This window comes from Megalobrama amblycephala, linkage group LG21 (assembly GCF_018812025.1).
Source record: "Megalobrama amblycephala isolate DHTTF-2021 linkage group LG21, ASM1881202v1, whole genome shotgun sequence".
In the NCBI taxonomy this organism is placed as follows: Eukaryota; Metazoa; Chordata; class Actinopteri; order Cypriniformes; family Xenocyprididae; genus Megalobrama; species Megalobrama amblycephala.
In genome coordinates this window covers 3,196,612-3,224,511 of record NC_063064.1, presented here as the reverse complement: position 1 = coordinate 3,224,511, position 27,900 = coordinate 3,196,612, and the positions used below count along the sequence as shown (strand labels likewise).

The 27,900-nt window shown below is 34.6% G+C and overlaps 1 protein-coding gene across 2 annotated transcripts; it reads right to left on the bottom strand.

Annotated features, from left to right (window-relative positions):
- ranbp3a (RAN binding protein 3a) lies at nt 1-27,858 on the bottom strand. 2 transcript variants are annotated; one of them, XM_048172110.1, is made up of 18 exons: nt 27,740-27,858; nt 22,025-22,107; nt 21,276-21,331; nt 21,154-21,190; nt 19,425-19,511; nt 19,242-19,313; nt 15,483-15,548; nt 15,191-15,283; nt 14,991-15,103; nt 13,704-13,814; nt 12,533-12,627; nt 12,356-12,431; nt 12,125-12,233; nt 9,376-9,500; nt 9,166-9,286; nt 5,961-6,103; nt 5,698-5,875; nt 1-814 (listed from the first exon to the last, which is right to left on the bottom strand). In XM_048172110.1, the coding sequence occupies exons 2-18, from the start codon at nt 22,038-22,040 to the stop codon at nt 765-767; spliced, it is 1,548 nt and encodes a 515-aa protein (XP_048028067.1). In that variant the 5' UTR covers nt 22,041-22,107; nt 27,740-27,858; the 3' UTR covers nt 1-764. The 2 variants fall into 2 exon arrangements, with proteins under 2 accessions (XP_048028067.1, XP_048028065.1); XM_048172108.1 differs by having other exon boundaries at nt 19,425-19,542; nt 27,740-27,815.
- Between the last annotated feature and the right edge of the window lie 42 nt (nt 27,859-27,900).

Below are 27,900 nucleotides of genomic sequence, written 5' to 3'. Positions count from 1 at the left end.
TCACCGAAAATGAACATTGTCCCTCATGTCATTCCAAACCCATATTCTGTTCATTTTTCAGAACCCTCAAAAACTTTTACAGCATACAGCTTTGAAACGACAAGAGAGTCACGGCAGAATATTCATTTATGGGTAAACTTTTCTTTTAAAGTGACTAAACAAATTTGATATAATATGAATAATGTAATAAATGAGGTCCACTTAAAGCTGCATTTTGAACGTTTCTGATTCTGAAATGTTTATATAACTCTCTTAACTAAACTCTACTTGGATAAGAGCAGCTCTCTTTTAACATTGTACTCTATGAGCAAACTACAAAGTAAAATAAATGCTGCTTACGCATCCCATGACTCATCTGAAATCCTTCTGAGATCTAAAGTGAGGAGTGAGGGATGATTTTAACAGTGCAGCTGAAACTGAGATGGGACAACACACATCCGTGTTTGGTTTCTGTGTGCACTCTCTTCTGTTTCCACTCGAGGGGGATGGAATAATTAAGTCTCACATAAATGAGTTATCATATTTAGAATGGAAAATCTTGACGGTTTACTAAAACACTAAGAGCCTCTCGTTTTCATCAATATGATGACATTGAGAGTGTTATGTGTGCAGTCCTTTTTTGCTGTTAAAAATGCAATAAATAAAACCAGCTGAACACATGACTACAGTACACCTGAAGGAGTTTGGAGAAAAACACCTGCATAGTATTTGAGCTGATCAGAGGGCTGCAGTGAGGCATTGTGGAATAGAAATCAGCAGCAGGCTCAGCACTGTGTGTCACCTGTGGATGTACACACACCAGCCTCTGGGATACCTGGAGAAAAAAAAAAGAAAAAAAAGCGGATTAAATTTGTCAAGAACAGATAAAAATGAATACAAAAATGTGTTGTGGAACCCAAATAATAACAAAAATAACTGTATAATCAAGTATAAACTCAAAAAGTGTGGTGTAGAAACAATTCTAGTAAATTTCTTAAAATTATTAAATAAAATTATTACAAAGAATCGACAAGTAACACAAGTAAACATGAAATTTTGAAGTAGAAATATTCAAAATAAAGATAACATATTCTTCTTAATATAATATTTTCTTGTAAAACATACTATTCTTAACATAATATTCTTTAAAAAAAAAAAAAGTATATCATTAACAAATCTAGTTTAAAACACATGTATCAAGTTGGAGCATGGTAAATCAAGACCTGTCAATAAGAGCGATCAAACCAATCGGTCTCTACACATCGTCCCTACCCACCATACCAGAGATCCAGTTTCAATTGGTTGAACTTTCAAATGACGATGGAAAATACTGTGTCATGATCACGACACAATCGTATCCCGGAAGTCAGTCTGTGGTTCGAGACCACCTGCTCTAAATAAAGATATGCAATCTACAATGGTTTGCTAATGTTTTGCGATGTTGCAAATCAAAACGTGCCACAAAAGCATCACGTGCATACTCTTTACTGTTTGTCAGCAGCACTTTTTCACACAAATACTTGGTAAAGTTTGTTCTCTAAATGAAACAGATATGATTGTTGTATTGTGTTAGTTGAGAACTTTTCAATGATATGACACGTCTATTTTTTAAGTACTATGATCACATTTTCATGTAAAGCAGTTATTTTTTCACTCTATGAAAACAGAGCACTTCTAATATGTCGGTAAATTTAAAAGCACTTGTTAAGTGATGGTCATATTCCATATACAAACCAGATTCCAAAAAAGTTGGGACACTGTACAAATTGTGAATAAAAACAGAATGTAATGATGTGGAAGTTTCAAATTATTAGATTCAGAATACAACATAGATGACATATCAAATGTATCAAACTGAGAAAATGTTCCATTTTAAGGGAAAAATAAGTTGATTTTAAATTTCATGGCATCAACACATCTTAAAGTTGGGACAAGGCCATGTTTACCACTGTGTGGCATCCCCTCTTCTTTTTATAACAGTCTGCGGACGTCTGGGGACTGAGGAGACAAGCTGCTCAAGTTTAGGAATAGGAATGTTGTCCCATTCTTGTCTAATACAGGCTTCTAGTTGCTCAACTGTCTTAGGTCTTCTTTGTCGCATCTTCCTCTTTATGATGCGGCAAATGTTTTCTATGGTGAAAGATCTGGACTGCAGGCTGGCCATTTCAGTACCCGGATCTTTCTTCTATGCAGCCATGATGTTGTAATTGATGCGGTATGTGGTTTGGCATTATGTTGGAAAATGCAAGGTCTTCCCTGAAAGAGACGATGTCTGGATGGGAGCATATGTTGTTCTAGAACTTGGATATACCTTTCAGCATTGATGGTGCCTTTCCAGATGTGTAAGCTGCCCATGCCACACGCACTCATGCAACCCCATACCATCAGAGATGCAGGCTTCTGAACTGAGCGCTGATAACAACTTGGGTTATCCTTGTCCTCTTTAGTCCGGATGACATGGCGTCCCAGTTTTCCAAAAAGAACTTCAAATTTTGATTCGCCTGACCACAGAACAGTTTTCCGCTGTGCCACAGTCCATTTTAAATGAGCCTTGGCCCAGAGAAAACGCCTGCGCTTCTGGATCATGTTTAGATATGGCTTCTTTTTTGACCTATAGAGTTTTAGCCGGCAACGGCGAATGGCACGGTGGATTGTGTTCACCGACAATGTTTTCTGGAAGTATTCCTGAGCCCATGTTGTGATTTCCATTACAGTAGCATTCCTGTATGTGTTGCAGTGCCGTCCAAGGGCCCGAAGATCACGGCATCCAGTATGGTTTTCCGGCCTTGACCCTTACACACAGAGATTGTTCCAGATTCTCTGAATCTTTGGATGATATTATGCACTGTAGATGACGATAACTTCAAACTCTTTGCAATTTTTCTCTGAGAAACTCCTTTCTGATATTGCTCCACTATTTTTTCGCCGCAGCATTGGGGGAATTGGTGATCCTCTGCCCATCTTGACTTCTGAGAGACACTGCCACTCTGAGAGGCTCTTTTTATACCCAATCATGTTGCCAATTGACCTAATAAGTTGCAAATTGGTCCTCCACCTGTTTTCCGGCCTCTTATTGCTACCTGTCCCAACTTTTTTGGAATGTGTAGCTCTCATGAAATCCAAAATGAGCCAATATTTGGCATGACATTTAAAAATGTCTCACTTTCAACATTTGATATGTTATCTATATTCTATTGTGAAAAAATATATAAGTTTATGAGATTTGTAAATTATTGCATTCCATTTTTATTCACAATTTGTACAGTGTCCCAACTTTTTTGGAATCGGGTTTGTATTCACTATAAAGCCAAGCTTCTAAGCTTTAAAACAACTCCTATTTTGTGCTGGTTAAGCAAGTGGTTGTTAAGTAACATGATTAATTCGTAGCGCCCCCGCTTTGGATTTAACAGGTTAAGGTTAACGATTAATTGATCATTAATTTAAACAACGATCGAACAAGGGAATTTATGTAAATTGACATTCCTATTTTATGCCATTTTCAAATTTCCATTTAAGGACATTCAAGTGCCACAAGAAAAACGAGAATGTGCTGTCTGTGAATGTCATGTCTTTGTGACTCGTCTGCAGAGAAAGACGCATGCCAGTACTGAGTTCTCTTTCGCACTTGAATGAACAATGACACCCAGAATTATGTCACGTCAGTTACTCTTTTTTCGTAAGTTGAAAAGCGAAGGCGTAGGGCGTAGTGTAAGCGTTTTGAACTGTGAGAGGTATTACACTTTCTTCGTAAATTGAACAGAAAGAAGCTAGATATTTTACTTCATAACATGTTAAATAAGGATATTTTTCTTACACAAATGCATCACTTCGCATCAGAAGGCCTTTATTAACCCCCTGGAGCTGTGTGGAGTACATTTATAATGGATGGATGCACTTTCTTGAGCTTCAAACTCATTGCCCCCGTTCACTGCCATTATAAAGCTTGGACGTGTCAGGATATTTATTAATATAACTCAGAATAAAGTCATATACACCTAGGATGGCTTGAGGGTGAGTAAATCTTGGGGTAATTTTCATTTTAAATTGAACTAATCCTTTAATGTTAATAAAAGAACAAAGGTAACAGAGAAAATTGTAGTTTTAATAAGGATTAATCTATATTTAATTTCTAATTTATGCAGTTAAGGCTGTAAAATGTTTGATAACTTTATTTAATTTATGTATATTTCTGACCAGTTAGACAGGTAGAAAGGCCACAGGTAAATATGACATTTATTATAATAGCTTTATGTGAATGTTGTTTTAAAGGTATAATATAAGTCTAAGGTGTCCCCTGAATCTATCTGTGAAGTTTCAGCTCAAAATACCCCATAGATTTTTTTTAATTCATTTTTTTAACTGCCTATTTTGGGGCATCATTAACTATGCACCGATATATAGGTTGCGGCCCCTTTAATTCTCGTGCTCCCCTCCCCCGGAGCTCGCACTTGCCTTGAACAGCATAAACACAGTTTACACAGCTAATATAACCCTCAAAATGGATGAATTGATGACAAAGATGTTCGTCATGCATGCTGCTTGCATACATCGGATCATGTGAGTAAAGTATTTATTTGGATGTATTACATTTGATTCTGAATGAGTTTGAGGCTATGCTGCGTGGCTAAAGCTAACATTACACACTGTTGGAGAGATTTATAAAGAATGAAGTTGTTTATGCATTATACAGACTGCAAGTGTTTAAAAATGAAAATAGCGACGGCTCTCTTGTCTCTGTGAATACAGTAATAAACGATGGTAACTTTAACCACATTTAACAGTACATTAGCAACATGCTAACGAAACATTTAGAAAGACAATTTACAAATATCACTAAAAATATCATGTAATCATGGATCATGGCAGATGGAGCAATAATAACTGATATTTTTCGCTATTGTTCTTGCTTGCTTACCTAGTCTGATGATTCAGCTGTGCACATCCAGACGTTCTGCCCTTGTCTAATGGCTTGAACATGGGCTGGCATATGCAAATATTGGGGGCGTACATATTAATGATCCCTACTGTTACGTAACAGTCGGTGTTATGTTGAGATTCGCCTGTTCTTTGGAGGTCTTTTAAACAAATGAGATTTACATAAGGAGGAAACAATGGAGTTTGAGACTCACTGTATGTCATTTCCATGTACTGAACTCTTGCTATTCAACTATGCCAATATAAATTCAATATTTAATTCTAGGGTATCTTTAAATTCACTTAAATTAAAATTATTTTTTTTAAAGCCTAATAAATGTTGAAACAGATAGCTTTCACTTGTACTGTAATGTTTAATGTCTATCATTAAAGTTAAAAGAAAAAACATTTTCATAGAGACATCATCAGTAGCTGTATTAGTATCAGTGATACTGGCCTTCATTTATAAAAATATGCCATTACAGCAAATATTTAAAATATACTGTTTTTAAGTTGTTTCTATGTTAATTTGGAGAGTAACTGTGAAATTATAACAATATAAAAATATTAAAAACGCCAATGTTTTAATCGTGTTTAATCATGTGTGTGTGTGTGTGTGTTTGTGCTGGGCTGTCCTTTGTGAAATCTGGGTCCTGAACCAAAATCAATTAAGAATGTCTGCTTTGAAGTAGTTACTGATAATACCCCCCAAAAAAATTCTGCACCTTACCAATGTAGACAGTAACCATCTTTAGTGGCAACCGCCACAACCACAAACTCATAGAATTTGATATGAAAGATTACCTAGATCAGGCGTAGTGGCTTTGGGGGGCGTGCGGGACTCATCGTCGTCGCTGAAGCGGATGACCTCTCCGTCAGGGAGAGCCGGCTGGCCTTCAGACTCCTGACCGCTGATGCTCCGCAGCGCCAGTATACGATGATGCAGAGCTGCAAAGAGCTGGGCAGCGTCCTTAGAGCTGGACTGAGAGATGAGACGGGATCACATAAGACCAACAACATAACACTCACTGCTCACAGCCTCTCATTACGACTATAATCATTCTTACAGATATAAGGAAGACTTTGACGCCCTGCTCCTCTGTGTCCATGGCTGTTATTCTGAGACTCTTCTCACTGGCTTTATCCACCTGCATCTGAGGCCAAAGCTTAGTGTTGAGGATCACTCGAAGGCTTCCTTGAGTCCGCATGACTGCAAGCCACAAACAAACACCGGGATCAGTTCTCAGTAAACAGAAATACTATAGACAACGAGTCCCTCCACTGCATGAGAATGAATTACACCTGTGCTCCTTTTAAAACTTGTGTCTGCCAAACATGTTTTATGGGAATGTTGCAAATTTTAGTGAACTACAAGTTTCACACAGTTATAGGCCGGTATATAGGACAAAGTGATTAATTGACCAATATTTGGACATTTTGAGACTACTGGCATCAGACACTGATTAAGCACACATGGCCTATAAAACAGAAGTATTAGCTCCCCCTTGTGTCAGTTATAAAATCTGCAGACAGCTTTAGTCAGTTTTCCACCGTTGGGCCAAACTTTTCTCTTTGCTTAACTGTTCTATTTTGTGCCGATCCGGACCAGCCGGTAGGGATATGATTTCATTTTCCAGTGTGGGACTGATAATGGAGCTCTTTGGAATTTAATACAAATGCATCAGGCATTGACTTGGTAACGTGAGAGTTTACAGATGATATGAGATGTAATGGGCGACCGTGTTATAGAGGAGGATGGGATATTTCTTTTAATTTTATTATTAATTTGTTTACGTCATTCAAATAGCATGCTTAGTCAGCGACAGAGAAACTAGCAGCCATGCAAGAGACAAGTGACCAATCCAGTGGTGTATAAAGTACTCGAAAAACATACTTGAGTAAAAGTACAGATATCTTACCAGCAAATGATTTTGGTAGAAGTTAAAGTCACTGTTTAGAATGTTACTTGAGTAAAAGTTTTAGTTTATACTTAAGTACGAAAAGTATTTTTTTGATATTAAACGTACTTAAGTATTGAAAGTAAAAGTGCAAGTAAATGTAAAATACAAAAGGAGCACAAAAATATTATTAAAAATTGTTCTATACACAGTTTGAGCAGTAAGATTGTGTTCAGTTTTAACTCTCTTACATTTTGTTTCTTTGAATTAAAAAATTGGCTAAATGTTTATTGTAATTTTTAAATATAAAAAATACTAATATATTAATTATACATTCATGTTAATTCATAGTGCATTATAACTAATGTAAGAGACAACTTTAAAATGTTAAAATGTAAATTTTTAAATTAAAAATGAAGAATACTTTTATTAAACTTATTTAATGTTACAAATGGACTCTTATTGTAAAGTGTTACTATTTCATATAAATCCAAACAGTCATGCTTAAAAATGACCATCTTTACACACAAAGGCATAGCATGGGTCTATTATATGTATACTTTAACACATTATTTGCCTTTATTTTAGAAAACTTGATGATTATCTAATCAAAATATGTGTTACAGTGCCGATAAAAAAATGAATTGAAATTGAATATATTTCTGATTTGTTATGTTTCTGTCGCTGCATGATGAGAAAACAGTTTAAATATGCAACTTCGCTGGATAATGAATGCATAACAGTGAACAAATGGATATAAACTAATGCAAATGAATGGTAACAATCGTGACATTAAACAGTTGGTGTTTTCGTCACATAGTTTTAACCGCTTGAGGTACTAGCATCCTCTCAGCCTCGACGGCAATCATACTGCAGTTCTCCACTAATGCAGCATCTACTCAACAAACTAATTACTTTATAATGATATGAAAACATGTACTGTAGTTTACACTGCATAACATGCCGTTTTGTTGTCCGTTTTAAATCGTTTTGAAGTGTCCTGCTCTGTGCAGTGCGCAGCCTCACGTCACGTGTCAAAACAAACTCTTCGAGGCATCAGTGTTAGTTTTTATTTCACCTCTAGAGGTCACTCTCGTACTGTATAATGACAGCGCACTCTTCTCAGCCGCTCCAGCAACGGACATGACCCGGAAAATAAGATCAACCGCGGTTGTGCGAGCACTTGTTTGCACATGTTTGCTTGTAGTCTGTGTTCTTCCAACTTTATTTTGTAGTAAGTAACGAAAATGCTTTGAAAAATTTATCTTACATTTTATTTAGGAAATGTAGTGGAGTAAAAGTAAAAGTTGACACAAATATAAAAACTCAAGTAAAGTACAGATTCTCCCAAAAAATACTTAAGTACTGTAACAAAGTATTATTACTTCGTTACATTACACCACTGGACCAATCCTGAGTTACGATGTCAGTACATGCATTCTACCAGCACGGTTAGCATTCCAGGCCATGGGCGGTTTGTAATCTTGCCGTGACGTACCAGGCTCATGTGGAAAAACAACTGGAACCGTTCCTTACCATTATTAGAGGAAAAGGGCCTTTTGTCTCTAATAAAAATCTGCTGTTTTTGAATATTTTTAATGTATTTTGCATAAATATTGTGTAAAAGGAGCATCCAATAAATTTTAGTTGTTTTTTTTTTTTTTTTGCATCACATCTGCTCACTTTAAATTGTTTTGAAATAATCGTTTAGGGGTCAGTAAAACATTTTGTAAATGTAATTAACACTTTCATTCAGCGAGAATTACTAAACTGATCAAAAGTTTATATTTATCAAAGAATCCTGAAATAAAAATGTATTACAATTTAAAAAAAATATTTAAACAGCACACGTTTTCATCATTGATTTCTTGAGCAGCAAATCAGAATAATTTCTGAAGGATCATGTGACACTGAAGACTGGAGTAATGATGCTAAAAATTCAGCTTTGATCACATGAATAAAAGAATAAATTTTGCAATATATTAAAATTGAAAAAAGTTATTTTTTAAATTATAATAATATTTTGTGATATTACCGTTTTCAAATAAATCCAGCCTTGGTGAGCATAAATGACAAAAACATTAAAAAAAATAAAAATAATTTTTGAACTGTTGTGTATATCGTAAGACTTCAAATATAGAGCAAGTTGTATGAAAAAAAGATTAGATATTCTGTGTTAGTCCTTCTTTTGTGGTTCACAGAAACGACATGCGTAATTGATGACGAAACTTTGATTTTTGGGTGAACTCTTCCTTTAAATGTCAGTCTTTGGCCACTCTACTCTGGCACACGCCCACCATCAAAACTCCAGCAAATTCACAGTAAACTGTAAAGTGTGAAGGTGATTCGACCAAGGCTTTTACAACATCATTACCCAGTCTGGACTGTAAGGTGCCGTCATCCGCTGATGCCATGTCATTTAGCCTCAGCACTCCACATCCTCTCTCCACCCACGACTGAGACGTCATCTCAAACACAAACAACTTACACTGCATCTGAAAAAACACAGGACAGTGCAGCATCATCTCCTCATGCGTTTTCATCAAGGTCATCTATATCGATCAGATGCGAGAGCTGCTCTCACCTGCAGCACGTTGCTCTCAGACTCCTCTCCTGTCCTGACCTCCACCCGCTCTAATAAACACTTCTGGGATTTGTGCGCTTCATGTCGTGCTGCGGATTCCTCCAGAGACTCTTTCAGGTCGTCACCTACAGCACATTATAGAATTATTTAAATTAACTTTAATGATTTAGTGCAGTGGTTCCTAAACTGTGGTGCAAGAAAATGGTAATAAAATGGTAGAAAATGTAACAAAATACTATTCAAAAGTCTGGGGTCATTAAGATTTTTGTATTATTATTTTGAAAGAAATATTTTTATTCAGCAAGGATGCATTAAATTGATCAAAATCACTGATCAATGTCAAAAATTCCTGACAAAAGTATCACAGTTTCACAATAATATTAAGCAACATTGATAATAATAAATGTTTCTTGAGCAAGGTGTAACAGGAAAAAATTACATTTTAAAGTATGTTAAAATAGAAAACAGTTATTTTGTATTAATATTTCACATTATTATTGGTTTTACTGAATTTTGATCAAATAAATGCATCCTTGGTGAGCAGAAGAAACATCTTTCAAAAATATTAATAAACCTTACCAACTCCAAACTTTTGAATGGCAGTGTAATTTATTTACAAAACTACTTAACATCAGATACTTGATATCAATTGTTTATATATTTATTCATTAAGAAATCTGTTAGTTCTTATGCAGTGTTGGGTAGATTACTTGTAATTTGGATTCCAAATTACATGACAAAAACTGTAGTTAGTAATGTAATCCATTACATTACACATTTAAGGTAATATAATCTGACTACTTCATGATTACTTTTAGATTACTTTTGACCTAACATGTTTATCACATTGATTTGAATAGGATAATCTTGTACCATATTGATATAAAAATACAAAGAAAAGAAGATTTATTCCATTTTTATCAACAACATGAAGTACATTAAATATTACATTACGTCAGGGTTTTCCAGACTGAATGAAAAGCCTTTGAGTAATTAAATCATAATTTTAAATTAAAATAAATTATTTTAAAATGAAAACAATCAAAATAAAACAATTACTAAAAAAGACTTGAAAAATTCTATTCATCTTGTAATAGGGAGAATCAATGAATTATGAATAATTTCCTGCCATTGTACATATAATCATGTAATCAATAAAAAATAAATGTAGTCTGATTACGAGTATTTTAAAATGTAATATAATCTAATAACAATTAATTTTTGGAATCTGATTACGTAATCCAGATTTCATGTTATCAGTCACTACCCAGTATTGTTCTTGTGAATAATTGTAAGTCACTTTGGATAATGTAAATGTAATGTAAATGATTAGTGACAAATACATTTCAAAAACCTTCATTAAGATGTCTCAAGGCAATTTTATTATTCTGTGCTCCGCTGTTTTTGAACATATATATATATATATATATATATATATATATACATACATATACATATATGTATATGTATATGTATATGTGTATGTGTATGCGTGTGTGTGTATGTGTATGTGTAATATATTATATATATATATATACACACACATACACATACACATATGTATATGTGTGTTCCTTGTGGTTTATTTATAATGCTAAAAAATATGAGGACAAACTTTTTTTAATCTTCATTCCAACCCTCTGTCTGATTAACGGGAGGCTCCTTTAAAGCTTGTCAGTAAACTGCTGCCGTTATGATTGGCTAACGTAGGAAACAGGAAACAGTATCAACGGCCACTCGTTTTTGCATGAGAATAAGTGTTTTGAAAATTTTATCCAAATAAAACCATAATTTGCAATACTTTTAACAAAAGTTTCTTTGCAAACTCTCCATTACATTGTGCCTCGCTGACAAGACAAAATGCTCCGAACAAACATATAATCCTCCGACGCAATCTGGGACATCATTAAAATAAACCATCCACTTGTTTTCGACACTGATCCTTCTGAATTCTGTAAAGTGAGACAAACGAGCTGTTTAAACAGAATGTGTCAAATCAAGCGTTCTTTCACTCTTCAATTTGTCCTTGTTTACAGACTCAAGTGCATGGAGTATGTCAGAAATTTAATTGCGCACCTGTATACTGTATCGAGGTAAAAAGCGTCAGTGATTATAATGGGTTATATTTGCTTTCCACATGACGCTCGCATCCAGTGAGGCAAATGTCATCCGTTATGTGACTGAATGCCAGTGGGCGGGGCCTATGGTGTGATGATGTAAAACTATTTGTCGATGTCTTGCTCTGGAGGCAGTCATATGCAAATGTATTTGCCTGTGTGACAACACTTAATGAAATAAATGCTTTGTTTATAATGAGAAGGATGTTTTAATGATATAAAGACCTCTTATATTTTAAGGCAAATTTGATTTCTCATGTCATGACCCCTTTAAATGACTAGTCATAGTTGATTTTAAAAATATGCATTTTCACACAATATTAACATGCACTAAAAGCGGGTGAGCAGCAATAATCATTTATAAATGAAACATGCATTTATGAAACATGAAATAGTTGCATATGGTTATCATATTTAAAAAAAAAATGTGATTATGCTTCTGACTTTGTTGAAAATCTCACTGTATAAAAAAATGAAATTACTGTCACTTCACACAGCATTTAGCTTTTAGTGTGGATAGAAAAACTGTTTGATGCTGTGGTGTTCTCATTTTGCACGTAGTAAGGATGAGGCATTAGTCTCAAAACTCAACATGATTTCTGTCAGGTCAAGATTGAGTCTGGAACACATACTCTTCTCCACGGTTTGATCTTGTGAAGAGGAAAGCTGGCTGAACAGGCCCATTTCAGACTGAAACTCTCTGCTGCCCCCTGGTAGTTCTGCGCTGAATTTCGGCAGTGTCTGGAAGCATACAGTACGGGTGGGATTGAGTGATATACAAAGTCTTGATAATCAGGAACTGTGATCTATGATAACTTGAGCATGTCAGATTATGACAAACAGAAAGGAATTTATTGCATTACCAAGACGCGATCTAACATGTTCTGCCCAAAGACAAACTTCACACTGTTGGCATTGCTGTTGTCAGGTTTTTGTGCACTAAAAGAAACAAAATAGATGCCAAGAAAAGTTACAAGTTTCTGCCTGAGGAGATCTGTAAAATGTCTTTAAAATGAACATGAACATTTGAACTGCAGTACCTAGAAGTGGTGCACTGCAAGAAGTAATTTGTTTCCTCAGAATTTTCTGCCAGAAGACAATCAGCATTCTGAGAGGAGTCCCAGCTGTTACCCACCTGCAGCAAACACAGTTTCACTTTTAATGAAACAAAACACCAAAACCAATAAAACTAAACATTTTTTTTTACTTCTGAATAATTACATATTCAGATTTAATAAGCAACATTAAAAATTCTGATTTGCAGATATTTATTCAGAATTAGGACTGATAAATAGATAAATTATATCTTTACCTTTTCCCTATATTTAAACTATAGTGAAAACTATTGTTTCATAATCATAATATCTCTTAAGTATTCACTCTGAAGCAGTTTGTTTTCTAACAGTAACTAATCATATCAATCAAACTGTTTTGAAACCTACTGTACGTAGAAATGTTTAAAACTAAACCATTATCAAACCTAGTTTAAAAAAAATTAAGGCATGTTCTCCCCAACTGTTTATAGTTTTTTTCTTAAACATGAGGGAAAAATATATTTAATGATTTCATGTATGTGTGACAGTAAGATTTTTATAAGATAAAAGTTTTTAATGTTTTGAAAGCCTCTTATGCTCACCAAAATCTGCATTTATTTTAACAAAAACACAGTAAAAACTGATCTATTGTGAAAAATTACTACAATTTAAAATAACTGTTTTCTATTTTAATATATTTTAAAATATAATTTAATTACTCAATTAATTAAAGGGTTAGTTCACCCAAAAATGAAATCTAATTTAATGCATCCTTGCTGAATAAAAGTATTAATTTCTTTAAACTTTTTCTCTAAACTGGTATTTTTTTATTATTATTATTCTAAATCATATTATATGGTGGTTTCTATAACATTTTTTGCTTGATAATGCAAGCAAAAGTCTGAAGCAGAGTTTTGAATCACTTCATTGAAACAGTTTGAACTGATTCACTAAATGAATTGAATGAATTGAGCTATCTAAATGCTTTCATATTCAAGTCAAAGAAGGATACGGAAACTAAATAAATAAATAAAAAGCTAATTAAAATCATTCAAAAAGTTGTTTCATTTTATATTGACAGCAAAATCACTGTACTGTAAATATCCAACATATAACCCAGCTCTAATAGGAATGAGACAAAATCACACAGAGAACATCAGACTCAGATGAATCAAACCTTTGCTCGGTCCCTCATATTCTGTCCAAATACAAAACCGGCCTCAACCGGAGCACCGTGTTCTTCAGGTTTGTCATCTGTTTTTTCCCCCAAAGTACTGTTGTTCTTTATCTTAAAAGAAATAACAAAAGGTAATTCAAGTTTAAAAGTGTGATCAGATCATGTGTTCTGTATTAATGCGTCACAGATTCAACTAAAAGTACTGGGTCAGCCAAAAAAAAAAAAAAAAAAAAAAAAAAAAAAACAACAGTCACAGCCATGTAAACTAAAACTAAAAGTGTCTGGCCTTTGGACCGTAGCCCATGCTGTGTTCAAACATGCTTACATTCTAGAATATGAAGAACACAGTTTAAACATTTCATTAAAATATGTGGACACTTAAGCCTCACTTCAAATATTCAAATTCAGTATAACAAAATATTAAATAAAATGGGATTTAATTAAAAAATACTGCACAAATACACTTTAAGCAAAACATTTTTGCTATGTTTGAAATGATACAGGTTAATATACTTTTTAAAGTTAATATAAAAAGTATTTGGACACTGATTGTCAAATCATTATACTGCTATTAATTATTTTTTAAAGTGCCTCTATTATGCTTTTTCGAATATCACCTTTCATACAGTGTGTAATATAGCCGTTTGTGAATGTAAAAGTTTTAATGTTCAAATATATTATAAATAAATTTATAGTCTCCTAAAAGAAAAAAGGTAGCAATTCCAGTCTCACTCCCTGCTATGTAACAAATTTGCATAATGTCAGCCTATAGTCTTCATTATGAACAATGTCTACTTTGACCCTCCCTTAAAAACTATAGCTGTTGCTGAGACTGGAAGAGTTTGGTTCGTGTTGTCAACATGTTGTAAAGATGCTTGGCATGCACTTCCGAAAAAAATGAGCACTCGATCTGGAATTGATACGGCCAAACTGACGCCATCTATACTCTTTGTATCACTGTATACAAGTGCTGAGGAAGCCTCCGGAGCTGAAATTCAGATATGCTAAAGGGTGTTTCGTTTCTGACACACGCTGTAAGTGGTAGACTAATCACAACAAACTGTCTGACCAATCAGAGCAGAGTAGGCTGGCGGAAAGAGAGACTGAATCTTCAAACAAGAGTCTTTGAGAAATGAGGTGATGTGCAATGTCACCTTGGATGCATGTAAACCTGTTGTGTGGGAGACCTCCAAAACAAAACTAGGAACCTTTAAAAGAGCATAACAGGGGCACTTTAATAAGTAGATAACAGTGCTGTCTGGGATTTGGGTTCGATTCACTTCTTACCGATGACACGTCATTTTCCTGTGTGCCAGCAGCAGACGTCTCCGAGTTACGTTCACATTCAGCTCCTCCATCTGAGAGGTTTTTCACTCCGTTTGAACTGCTGTTGCTCATGTCTGGTGAAACAACAGACTTTGGCTGTTACACGTTGTAGTTCTCCTTCAGCTGATCTACTTTATTTGATATTCATCCAATGCACTCACTGTTCTGTGGGGGGGTTCGGGCCGGAGGGGGCTGCAGCACCGGAGGTCGCAGAATGCTGCGCTGGGCTTCTTTGGGTTTGGGGCTGGGGACACCTGAAACGAATCAATCAAATAATGATCGCTCTTAACTCAACATCCCTCAAGATCTCAGGCCCTCTGAGGGTCTCCGGTACTGAAAGTTCAAATGGTGACTGTGGAGGAATCATGTAAATAAGCAATCTTATGAAAGTGCCACAACAAGACATTAATCAACAGACTGTTCAAAACAGCAGATGTTTGAACACTGACTCACCAGCGCTCGGCGCCTGGCCATGGATCAGTGTCGGGGGCTTCAGGCGAAACCCCACAGTCTTCTCTTCTGATGGGGGAAAAAACAAAACAATTGAGAAAATCTGTCAACATGAAACTAAAACTGACTCTGCTTTCTTTCCTAAGCAAATGTCTTGTGCAAATGTTTCTCTTTGTAAACTTTGAAAGTGTAATAACTTTCTCTGAAACGACTTTCCCTCAAATACAGACCACTTTTCTCAATCTGATCAATTCCATATGTACTCTAAAAACTAATTCAGGGGACCTTTATTCATTACTTAAATATATATATTGTTGTGAAATAAAAAAATAAAGTTCTGAAATGCTGTTAGACTTTTTACTTGTTATTTTATTGAGCTTGGATGACACACTAATTATGCCTATTGATTCGATATACTATCACTTGTCACAGTTTAACATTTTCAGTTAATCAAAAATGTATTTAATTTTAAGTTCTGTTAATGTAAAATACAATCTGATGACGTGTAAATGCGTTTCATTGTTTTGAGTTGTATGAACACTTCTTTTAATTTAGACAAACTTAAGTTAAGTGAAACTGGGCTGGGATTTATATTTCCCATCATGCTTTGCCCATGGCACTTGAAAGGGAGAGTAAATGCTAAAATTAAGTGTTATATAATGTTTTTTGCACAAGATTAATGGTAAGGGAGATTTAGCAGTAATTAGTGTTTTGTTATGCTAATTTAGAAGAGTTTCTGTTAATGTGGGTTTTTGGAGATTTACCATCATGGTGACAAGCGGTGCTTGGTAAGTTCATGTTACTTAGAAATGCGTTTTATTGTGTCCAAAAAGCGTCTTCACCTTACTTAAAACATTATGTTGGATCAACTTAAATAGTTGCATTCATGTTGACAATTTTTAAGTTCATGTTACTTAGAAATGCGTTTTTATTGTGGTAAAAAAGCGTCTTCACCTTACTTAAAACATTATGTTGGATCAACTTAAATAGTTGCATTCATGTTGACAATTTTTAAGTTCATGTTACTTAGAAATGCGTTTTTATTGTGTCCAAAAAACGTCTTCACCTTACTTAAAACATTATGTTGGATCAACTTAAATAGTTGCATTCATGTTGACAATTATTAAGTTCATGTTACTTAGAAATGCGTTTTTATTGTGGTCCAAAAAGCGTCTTCACCTTACTTAAAACATTATGTTGGATCAACTTAAATAGTTGCATTCATGTTGACAATTTTTAAGTTCACGTTACTTAGAAATGTGTTTTTATTGTGGTAAAAAAACGTCTTCACCTTACTTAAAACATTATGTTGGATCAACTTAAATAGTTGCATTCATGTTGACAATTTTAAGTTCATGTTACTTAGAAATGCGTTTTTATTGTGGTAAAAAAAGCGTCTTCACCTTACTTGAAACATTATGTTGGATCAACTTAAATAGTTGCATTCATGTTGACAATTTTTAAGTTCATGTTACTTAGAAATGTGTTTTTATTGTGGTAAAAAAACGTCTTCACCTTACTTAAAACATTATGTTGGATCAACTTAAATAGTTGCATTCATGTTGACAATTTTTAAGTTCATGTTACTTAGAAATGCGTTTTTATTGTGTCCAAAAAGCGTCTTCACCTTACTTAAAACATTATGTTGGATCAACTTAAATAGTTGCATTCATGTTGACAATTATTAAGTTCATGTTACTTAGAAATGTGTTTTTATTGTGGTAAAAAAACATCTTCACCTTACTTAAAACATTATGTTGGATCAACTTAAATAGTTGCATTCATGTTGACAATTTTTAAGTTCATGTTACTTAGAAATGCGTTTTTATTGTGTCCAAAAAGCGTCTTCACCTTACTTAAAACATTATGTTGGATCAACTTAAATAGTTGCATTCATGTTGACAATTTTTAAGTTCATGTTACTTAGAAATGTGTTTTTATTGTGTTAAAAAACGTCTTCATCTTACTTAAAACATTATGTTGGATCAACTTAAATAGTTGCATTCATGTTGACAATTTTTAAGTTCATGTTACTTAGAAATGCGTTTTTATTGTGTCCAAAAAGCGTCTTCACCTTACTTAAAACATTATGTTGGATCAACTTAAATAGTTGCATTCATGTTGACAATTATTAAGTTCATGTTACTTAGAAATGTTTTTATTGTGGTCAAAAAACATCTTCACCTTACTTAAAACATTATGTTGGATCAACTTAAATAGTTGCATTCATGTTGACAATTTTTAAGTTCATGTTACTTAGAAATGTGTTTTTATTGTGGTAAAAAAACGTCTTCACCTTACTTAAAACATTATGTTGGATCAACTTAAATAGTTGCATTCATGTTGACAATTATTAAGTTCATGTTACTTAGAAATGCGTTTTTATTGTGGTAAAAATGCATCTTCACCTTACTTAAAACATTATGTTGGATCAACTCAAAATATTGCTTTGAATTAATGTAATTCTCCCAATTGGCTTAAGTTAAAAATTCTAGTGGAAAACGTTAACATTTTTTTTTTTTTTTGTTGAACCAATGTTTTATTTTTTAGAGCATGGATAAAATTTCTTACTGGACATCCTGTTGCACTCATAAATGTCACATTATGAATGTAAAACAGGCTGAGGATGCCATTTCATATTGACTTACAATGTGTGACTTGTAGGGGTGTGACAAAATCTTGTCACGAGATCTTGCGAGATTAAAATGTGGCGAGGTGAAAAGCTGTCTCGCAATATTGCCATGACTGAGTGTGAGGGTGAAATTATGATAGTATATGCTAACACTACGTTTACATTATGCCTCCACGGTCATTTTGTTTTAATAGATATAAAAAACATTTAATTCAGTTGGTTAACAGTCGCTTCAATCCCATCTAACTCATCGAACACCAGTAGTGCAGCAGGAATCAGAGTTCACTGATCACGTGACGAGAGTAAGTGACGAGATGACTGACAAGACCATGGCGGAGGATTTGTTGCACAACAGAGCCTAAGCGTTTGACAAATGTCTTATCTTGTAGAATACAAGCTCAGCACCACCGCACCCTATTCACAGAATACGTGCGATCGCGAAAGCGAAAGTGAAACACAACAACCCGCATTTCTGAAAGCGGCTCCCTGATGCATGCAAATATTTCTCAATGTGAAAGCTATCTTAAGGCTGAGCTGTGGCTTAGCTCTGTATCATCTCTTCTGTTTCATGCATGCTTGAAGAAATATTTGGTCTCTATTTGCACACTGAATATTGAGAGAGTACTTTGATTATGGTTGCACTTATTGTTTGCACTTAAGACAAAGATAAAACTTATTCATTTTTATTTATACTGTTTTTGTTTCTATGATCAATTTGTGGAAAAGGAGTTCAGTTAGGAGGTCAAAAGTTGTAAGAAGCTCATAAATCATGTACAGAAAGGTCTGAAGAGACTCATGTGAAATCATACAGGAGAGATGTCAGTCAGTTGAGTTTGTGGCAAACCCTTTTACGGTGCTTGAGTATTGTTGTCTTTTACTGCATATGATAATTCATACTAAGAAAGTAGAACGGAAATTACATTCTTTACAAGATGATTAGTTAAAACATTTCAAATGCAGCTTCAGGCTATTTTTCTAGTCATGTATTTTGTCACTAAAAATACTGTGTAAAAATCTCATCTTGTCTCGTTCTCATGAACTCAATCCCATGTCTTGACTTGTGAGCTAACTGTCTTGTCACACCCCTAGTGAATTGTTATAAGTATGTAGCACATTGTAGCAAGTCTCACCAGGTTCTGAGTCGGAGTTTCCGGTTGGTGACTGACAGAAACTGGATGGCATGAAAACATTATTCTTAGAAACTGCAAAATGGAAAAGAAAGTGTGTCAAAGAAACTAGGCTGAAACAGAAGAAGCCCTTTAATGTACTATAAAGATCTGTAATTATTTTCCAGGTGTAAATCTCTGGATTACCTGAATGAGATGGTGGGAACTGTGTAAATGGTGATGTTCTTCCTCTTTTGGCAACAGGGCTGTAACTACCATCTTCTTTATCAGAGTCTTGGGCAGAAACAGCGGGGATAACGGAGTCCAGAATACATTAAAAAAAAGAAAATACATTTAAACTTTAAAGACACATGCATAAATTAATTCAGAACTCAATGGATGAAGCACATTTTCACCTCAAAGGAATTACATTTTTCAAAAAGAAAATGAAGACTGTTTTAGGATCTTTTGCACTGTAATAATATTTTCAATACAATTAAGCATTCTTCCACCCTTAAGCATTTAAATTGTAGTTATATTGCTGTAAAGAATTTAATTTATTTTCAATTTATTTTCTTAATTTAATTTTAGCAAGCAATTCATTTTAATTTATTGAATCAAACAAAATCAAGATGATTTGGTTGTGAAATGTGCTAGGGCTGCTCGAATTACGGCAAAAAATCATAAGCACAATTATTTTACCAATAAATATGAAGTATAAATTTCCTGAAAATTTGCTAAATCTGAATTATAGATACCTACCAAAAATTGACAATTCTTGATGCCAACTGCAGAACCACAGCCGAATAAAATTGAAAATGAAAAATTATTGAAAATAAGTAAACAGACAGTAATACAGGGTTCCCACTCTTTCATGAACACCAGATTCAAGGACTTTCAATGACCAATATTTGTTTTCAAGTACTTTCCAGGCCTTGAATTCATATGTCTGAAATCCAAGTACTTTCAAGGCATGTGGGAACCCTGGTAATACAATAAAAGCTAAGAAGCTAATTACAAACAATAGGACACAAACCACAAGAAAAGGATACAAATTCAACAAACAGTGCTTTTAAATTCTTTCATTCAAGTCTTTAAGTATTCAGCTAACAGCCTACTACAGAAATTGAATAATCAAATGTAAAATAAAACACAGCATAGTCACTGTAAGAAGTAAACTTGCTTTGATTCTTATTAAAGCTACAAAATTCATTCGGTCAAGAGCAGTAAGTGATTTTCTTTTCTGTTGTTTTTCAACATATTTTTATGTGTTTTTGACTGCTTAGGCGAATACCCAAAGCTCAAAGTTCACTTTGCTTGTCTGTGTTTAGCTCAGTCTCAGAAGCGTGTGCACAGAAAGCCGCAAAAATGTTCTCCAAACCAAACCAAAATTTATTCAGACACCTTAAACATTTCATTCATTAATACAGTTTATTCACTATAGTTTACAAAAATGGTAATAAAATATGACAAGATCTCAGAATTAATTAATTATTAATTTTAATTATGTCAGATAACACTTAAGCAAAACATGGTCAGGTCAAAGTGTCTAAATAATTTTTGGTTCCAAATTATTACTGTATGAAGAATTTTTGGGTATAATATGTCACAGTTTATTTTGTTATCCTCACTTACATAAATGAAATATAGTGTCCTGCACTCACTAGTAAAAATATACCAAAAAAAAAAAAAAAAAAAAAAAAAAAAAAAATATTATATATATATATATATATATATATATATATATATATATATATATATATATATATATATATATATATATATAAAAGTCTATAATTTTTGGTTTGACTGTATATAGACCTAATTTTCTTTTTTTTCATCTGACTATAGAGTGAAATATGTTCCAAGCATTTCTTCTGTGAAATTCATTGTTTCAATAATATCTTCTGTTGACTGTAAAAAGACTCCAACTCACCTTCTCCATCCTCTGTGCTGGATCCCTCAGCTGACCTCTGGGGGACAGAATCAGTGTTTTAAAGCCAGTATTGGACAGGTGTGATCAGAGTCATGCCATAAGAACTGAAGTGCTGGTCTTACCTTTTGTGTTTTATCCTTCTCAAACACGAACACTGGAGGAGCAACAGCAGGTTTCTCTGCACGTTGAAAAACAAGAGTCAGTGAATGAATTAATCACTCTGTACCAAAACCAATGTGAGCTGCTTTCTGATTTTACAACATTCTACAACAGATAATGTGTGAGAAATGTTGATTATAAATGTATTTTATTATATGCATTTTTTTAATGTCAACTCAATTATTTTCCCACAGTAAAGTCATTTCTTTGAATCATCATTTTTATATTAAATTTCCATTCTGACTTTGTAGAAAGAGATCAGATCAGATCTGCACTCATTTTTACATTAGATTGATAAACGAGGCCCAATATCTTAGATTTATAACATTCTTTGGAGACAAGCACACAAATGAGCACTGAGCAAACAAAGCCCAGAAACAGAGAGCCAAACAACTCATGAGGGAAATGGAAAAACGGTTACAAACAGATGGACTAAAAAACTGAAAACCCAAAGGAAACATTTCTGGCTTCATTTGCTTGTGTCTGGGCTTGCAGAGATAACTATCTATAACACATCTACTAGATACAGGCTCTGATGCCGTGCACTGACCCAATTTAAAACCTCAGTCCATTATCACTGAATGAATGATTCTGAGAGCGCAAATCAGACTGTTCAAAATCCTCCTGAACAAACTGCAATGACTGTCCCAATAATATCACTAAAGAACTGCAGAAGAGATCATCTCTTCATCCGTTCGCCAATACAACTCACCGTTGTCATCTGCCATGCTGCTGTCTGATCCCTCCTCAGGATGAAGTTAAGCTCTTCTGTTTCCAACCATCAGAGAGAAAACACTAAATAAAATGTGGTGGCAAAAGCAGGAGAGTTAAAATTAAATAAGACAGACATGACAAGAATAAATAACCTAAATAAAATAAAAAATAAAAAGGCAAAGCTTACCAATTTACAAACACAACAACTTTAAAAGAACAGTTCATGCAAAACTAATGTCATGTTATTAAATTTGTTTGGCTCTCTACATTTCTTCAGAATATTCTGACCCTTTTTAATATTATGAAAGTCAGTGAGTTATCAATTAATGGTCAATCTAATTTTGAAATAAAAAACAGCCTGAATGATTCGCTCAGGAATCTGACTGATTTGGTTCTCAAAATCAACTCTTATCAATAATCATATTGATCATTCGCGTCTAAATTCAAAAATATATGTATAGCCTATATTCAAACAGCTGTGACAACTGTTTTAAACGACAAAGTTCACAGTGTACATACATATTTACAAATGACCTGTTAAAGTCGGCATGAAATGGAAGATGCGATAGTGTTTTCTTCCCTATTGTGACGCATGTTTGAGTGAAACGGCTTCTCTAACAAGAAGAAATGTAGGGCAGGGCTTGATTTTGACCATGGGGAATTGATTTGGTGGCTACAGCTGTGTTGTTTTTAAAATATCAATATGACTACAATAATATTCTAGTTTTGGATAAACAAATTAATTAAAAGAATATTAGACTAGATGTTAAACAAAGAATATAGATAATAACATGTATGATAATAACAATAATAACCGTGTTGTAAATGCCCATTTTTGAGTGGAAGGAAAAACATGCTGTTTTCGTGCATGTATCTTTAAAGGGTTAGTTCACCCAAAAATGAAAATTATGTCATTAATGACTCACCCTCACGTCGTTCCAAACCCGTAAGACCTCCGTTCATCTTCGGAACACAGTTTTAGATATTTTAGATTTAGTCTGAGAGCTTTCTATCCCTCCATTGAAAATGTATGTACGGTAGACTGTCCATGTCCAGAAAGGTAATAAAAACATCATCAAAGTAGTCCATGTGACATCAGTGGGTTAGTTAGAAGTTTTTGAAGCATCGAAAATACATTTTGGTCCAAAAATGACAAAAACTACGACTTTATTCAGCATTGTATTCTCTTCCGGGTCTGTTGTCAATCCGGGTTCACGACTCACGTTTACAGTCTGAGGGAGACGCACGCTGTATTCAAGCTATTCTACATTGTTTGTATTTTGGTATTGCTATATTTTTTAAAATGGTGCGTAAGTGTGCATGTCGCAGATGTCCTAAACACCAAAAACAACCACGGCGACGTAAAAGTGCATTACCAACGCCGACAGATGAAAGGATTCAATGGAATCATTTCAATGGAATCAATTCAATGGAATCAATTCAATGGAATCAATTCAATGGAATCCGGAACAGAAGACAATGCTGAATAAAGTCGCAGTTTTTGTCATTTTTGGACCAAAATGTATTTTCTATGCTTCAAAAACTTCTAACTAACCCACTGATGTCACATGGACTACTTTGATGATGTTTTTATTATCTTTCTGGACATGGACAGTCTACCGTACATACATTTTCAATGGAGGGACAGAAAGCTCTCGGACTAAATCTAAAATATCTTAAACTGTGTTCTGAAGATGAACGAAGGTCTTACGGGTTTGGAACGACATGAGGGTGAGTCATTAATGACATAATTTTCATTTTTGGGTGAACTAACCCTTTAAATGCAAATGAGCTGCCGTTTCCCCACCCCGCTTTCCAGAAGAGGGCGGAGCCTGTACAACTCGTGCCTCGGATACTCTGCCAAAAACTAACAAAACATTTTTATTATAATCTCTTGATTCTCTTTCGTGGCCACGCTCATGTGACACTGCAGTTCTTCATCATCATGAAAGTTAATTATCTACATGTGTTTTTAAAGCAATATCAGTCTAAATTTCTGATATATGGTTTTCTGAGCGCACACACCTGAAGCACGTGCACAGAAAGCTGGCGTGTACTGTGAGTATTAAACTAAAGTCTCTTTCACATGTTATTGCGCTTTAACTGTCAAATGCACACAAAGTTATGTCAAAAACAGTTGGTTATGTCTGTGAACATAAATAGTAAATAAATAACCTGTGTATATTAGATCTGTGTATTAAAGTGAAAGCAGTGTAATATACAGTACCTATTGTTATACATATTGTTAAAGGTGCCCTAGATTATATTTTTAAAAGATGTAATATAAGTTTTCTGAGCGCACACATAGATTTTTTTTAATTAATTTTTTTAACCTGCATCATTATAAAGCATTTTATGCTGCGGCCCCTTTAAATCTCGTGCTCTCTGCCCACAGAGCTCGCGCTTGCCTTAAACAGTGCCTTAAAGTTCACACAGCTAATATAACCCTCAAAATGGATCTTTACAAAGTGTTCGTCATGCATGCAGCATGCATGCGTCGGGTTATGTGAGTATTGTATACTGTTATATTGTTTACTTCTGATTTTGAATGCTAATGCTACACTGTTGGAGAGATTTATAAAGAATGAAGTTGTGTTTATGAATTATACAGACTGCAAGTGTTTAAAAATGAAAATAGCGACGGCTCTCTTGTCTCCGTGAATACAATAATAACCGATGGTAACTTTAACCACATTTAACAGTACATTAGCAACATGCTAATGAAACATTTAGAAAGACAGTTTACAAATATCACTAAAAATATCATGTTATCATGGATCATGTCAGTTATTATTGCTCCATCTGCCATTTTTCGCTATTGTTCTTGCTTGCTTACCTAGTCTGATGATTTGGTTGTGCACATCCAGACGTTAATACTGGCTGCCCTTGTCTAATGCCTTTTATAATGTTGGAAACGTGGGCTGGCATATGCAAATATTGGGGGCGTACACCCCAACTGTTACGTAACAGTCGGTGTTATGTTGAGATTCGCCTGTTCTTCTGAGGTCTTTTAAACAAATGAGATTTATATAAGAAGGAGGAAACAATGGAGTTTGAGACTCACTGTATGTAATTTCCATGTACTGAACTCTTGTTATTTTACTATGCCAAGATAAATTCAATTTTTCATTCGAGGGCACCTTTAACATGAATTAAACAACAAAAGAAAAACAGAAGATCATCACCCACTGCTCTTGACTGAATAACTTAGAAGTTTTAATAAGAATACATTTCTTAATTGAATGCTGCTGTTAAATTCTCAACAGAGATAAACTTCGCAAGGAGATAAACAGGGCGGGGTCTATGCTAATAGAGGGTATGCATCGACGTCACTTTCCCACAGGAACGCGCTACCTCAGCTGGACTGAGTGGCAAAAGAACCTGCTGCATGACTAGATTTAATAGGGGAAACTGCGAAAACATGAGTAAAACAAACGATTACTCTAAACCTTGGGCTCGAAATGTTCCTTATAACATGTCAAAGAAACCTAATCCATGGATGTTGACATGCAGCCAGGAATCGTGTTTCCTGACATTTATATGTGCCTGATTTCGACGCTGGGGAAATACATAAAGCAAATCTGACTGTGAATATTTTATATAACTACAATATAGGTAGGTTTAAAACCACGTAATCACTTATATCTTCATATTGTCAAGCCCTTAAACTTGTATAGTTTCTGTGAATTGCAGTGATCCATTTGCTTCTTTTTTCTGTAGCTTTCAGCAGTCTGTAAAAAGCTATTTGTACAGTCAGTCGCAAAGCTATTTCCCATTTTGGATGTGTTTTGTGTGTTTTTCGCGGCATTCACGCTGAAAACCAATGCTGCCGCTCAGTCTTTTGCCACTCAGTGGGCCTAACCGCAGTCATAACTAGGGGTGTGCACAATATTCGACCTGTAATTAATATTCAAAAAATAAAAATACTATTTGAATTTTACTATGTTGCTTTGCTGACCGTAAATGCAGTGAATCCATGATAAATCCTAAGCACTAAAACTCGCAGTTATAACTAAATGCACCGGGTGGCGCTGTGGAGTGTGTTTAACGAGTTTATTTTATTTGATCGTCACATAATGTTGTCGTCTGCCTCGCGAAGTTTGGAATTACTTGGATGAAAATGATCTTACAAAATGGAATTACTTTTGATCAAATGAATTATTTAAACCGAGTTATAATATCATCACCATATTGAGAAAGCACATGAAATGAGGAAAGACAGCGGTCCATCACTGCATTCACGACAGGTAGGCTAAGCGTAGCTATACCCAAAGTGAGCCGAGAAGATAACTTATCTGATAGCAAAATGATTTTGAGACACATGCTTTCTTTAAATTTCGTCGAAGGAGACATATTTACGAACAGAAAACAAAGTGCTGCTGTTAGAAACTTAGCTTAGCATACTGTTATGTATTATCGTTATCTTGTTTCTGCAACGTCTGTCACCGTGGCTCGTTTTCTCACGCGAGCATGTCGATAATATTATTGTTTTTCTCAACATGAACATGTGAAACAATATGAAAACAATAACCATATAGGCTACTGTCTCGAGTGCATTACGTTTTGTACGATAACTGGCGCTGTCTGCTTTATTAGCATTTTTCTAGCTCGCGCTGCTTGAGCTTAAGTGCTTTTGTTCTTTATATTTTTTTTTGTTTGCACAAATTGTTTAATGCTTTGAACTAAAAGAAAAGCTTAAGATATAACGTAAGCTTCTTGTGTATATTGCCTAATCGTATGCTTGTTCAGAAATGGTTACAAACTCTTGATGAATTAAAAAAAAAAAAAAATCCTTCTTGTTTAAGGTAATTTAAATAAATGAATATTCCAATATTCGGGGTTTTTTTTTTTCTGAGCCCAAATATTCGAATACAATATTTTGGAAAAATGACCATCCCTAGTCATAACAGTTATGACGTCATGCGCATACCATGGGCGGGGCCTAAGTATTTGTGACGTCAAAAAAAGCTAGAGTTTGCAAACGACTTGTTCTGAGACACTGATTATGACTTATGGGGATTAGAAAAAAGAGAGGTGGGTGGATTTACCATTATAGAGTGGCTGTGTACAAACACTATTGTGTCTACATCTTTAAGTGTCCCTCTATTCTCGTTTTCACCGCATATAGGCTAATACAAAAACGTTCATTAAAGTTATTAGACAGTGTGTCTTCAGTAAAGATCAGGAGCAGTGTTCCAGTGGTTCACTGACGCACAATATGAATCTCCGTGTGTATTTGCTGTACTGGCATCCAAAACAGCACCTAAACTCGCTGCACACATCACAGCTTTGACTTTCTCAAACGAAATGTATATACAACGTGTTTAAACTTGACACATCCACTCCTGCCACAAACTACCAAAAAACCGCAGATAACTATAACTCTACACGCATTTACAACAACCAGTGTAAACTGATGAAAATACTAGAAATGTACATGCCTGCATATAAACAGAAACAAATATACCTGTACGTAATAAAAACACGTCTGTCAGAGAATATGAACAAACACAAATGTATGTAAACATTAGTTCTGTCTCTGACTGAGGCCGGTGCGTTTAAATGATAAAACTGCGTAATTAAATCAGCAACAGTAAGCAAGCACCCGGTCTCTCAACTCCAAACAGCCCAAGACATCATAACATGATTCATTATAGTTAATAAACGGGTATGGAAAAGATGAAGAGGTATTTAAGACACAAAAACCTCTTACCCTCATCTGTCACCTCCGCCATCTTGCTTCCGTTAACCATAATCCGCTGCGCTCCAGTGACGCAAGAGCGTAAACACGTATGTTTGCGTCACGTCGCTATAGAATTTGATGTTATTTTATTTTGTTTTAACCTGTTAACTATCACTCCCCTTTTTGAGCAT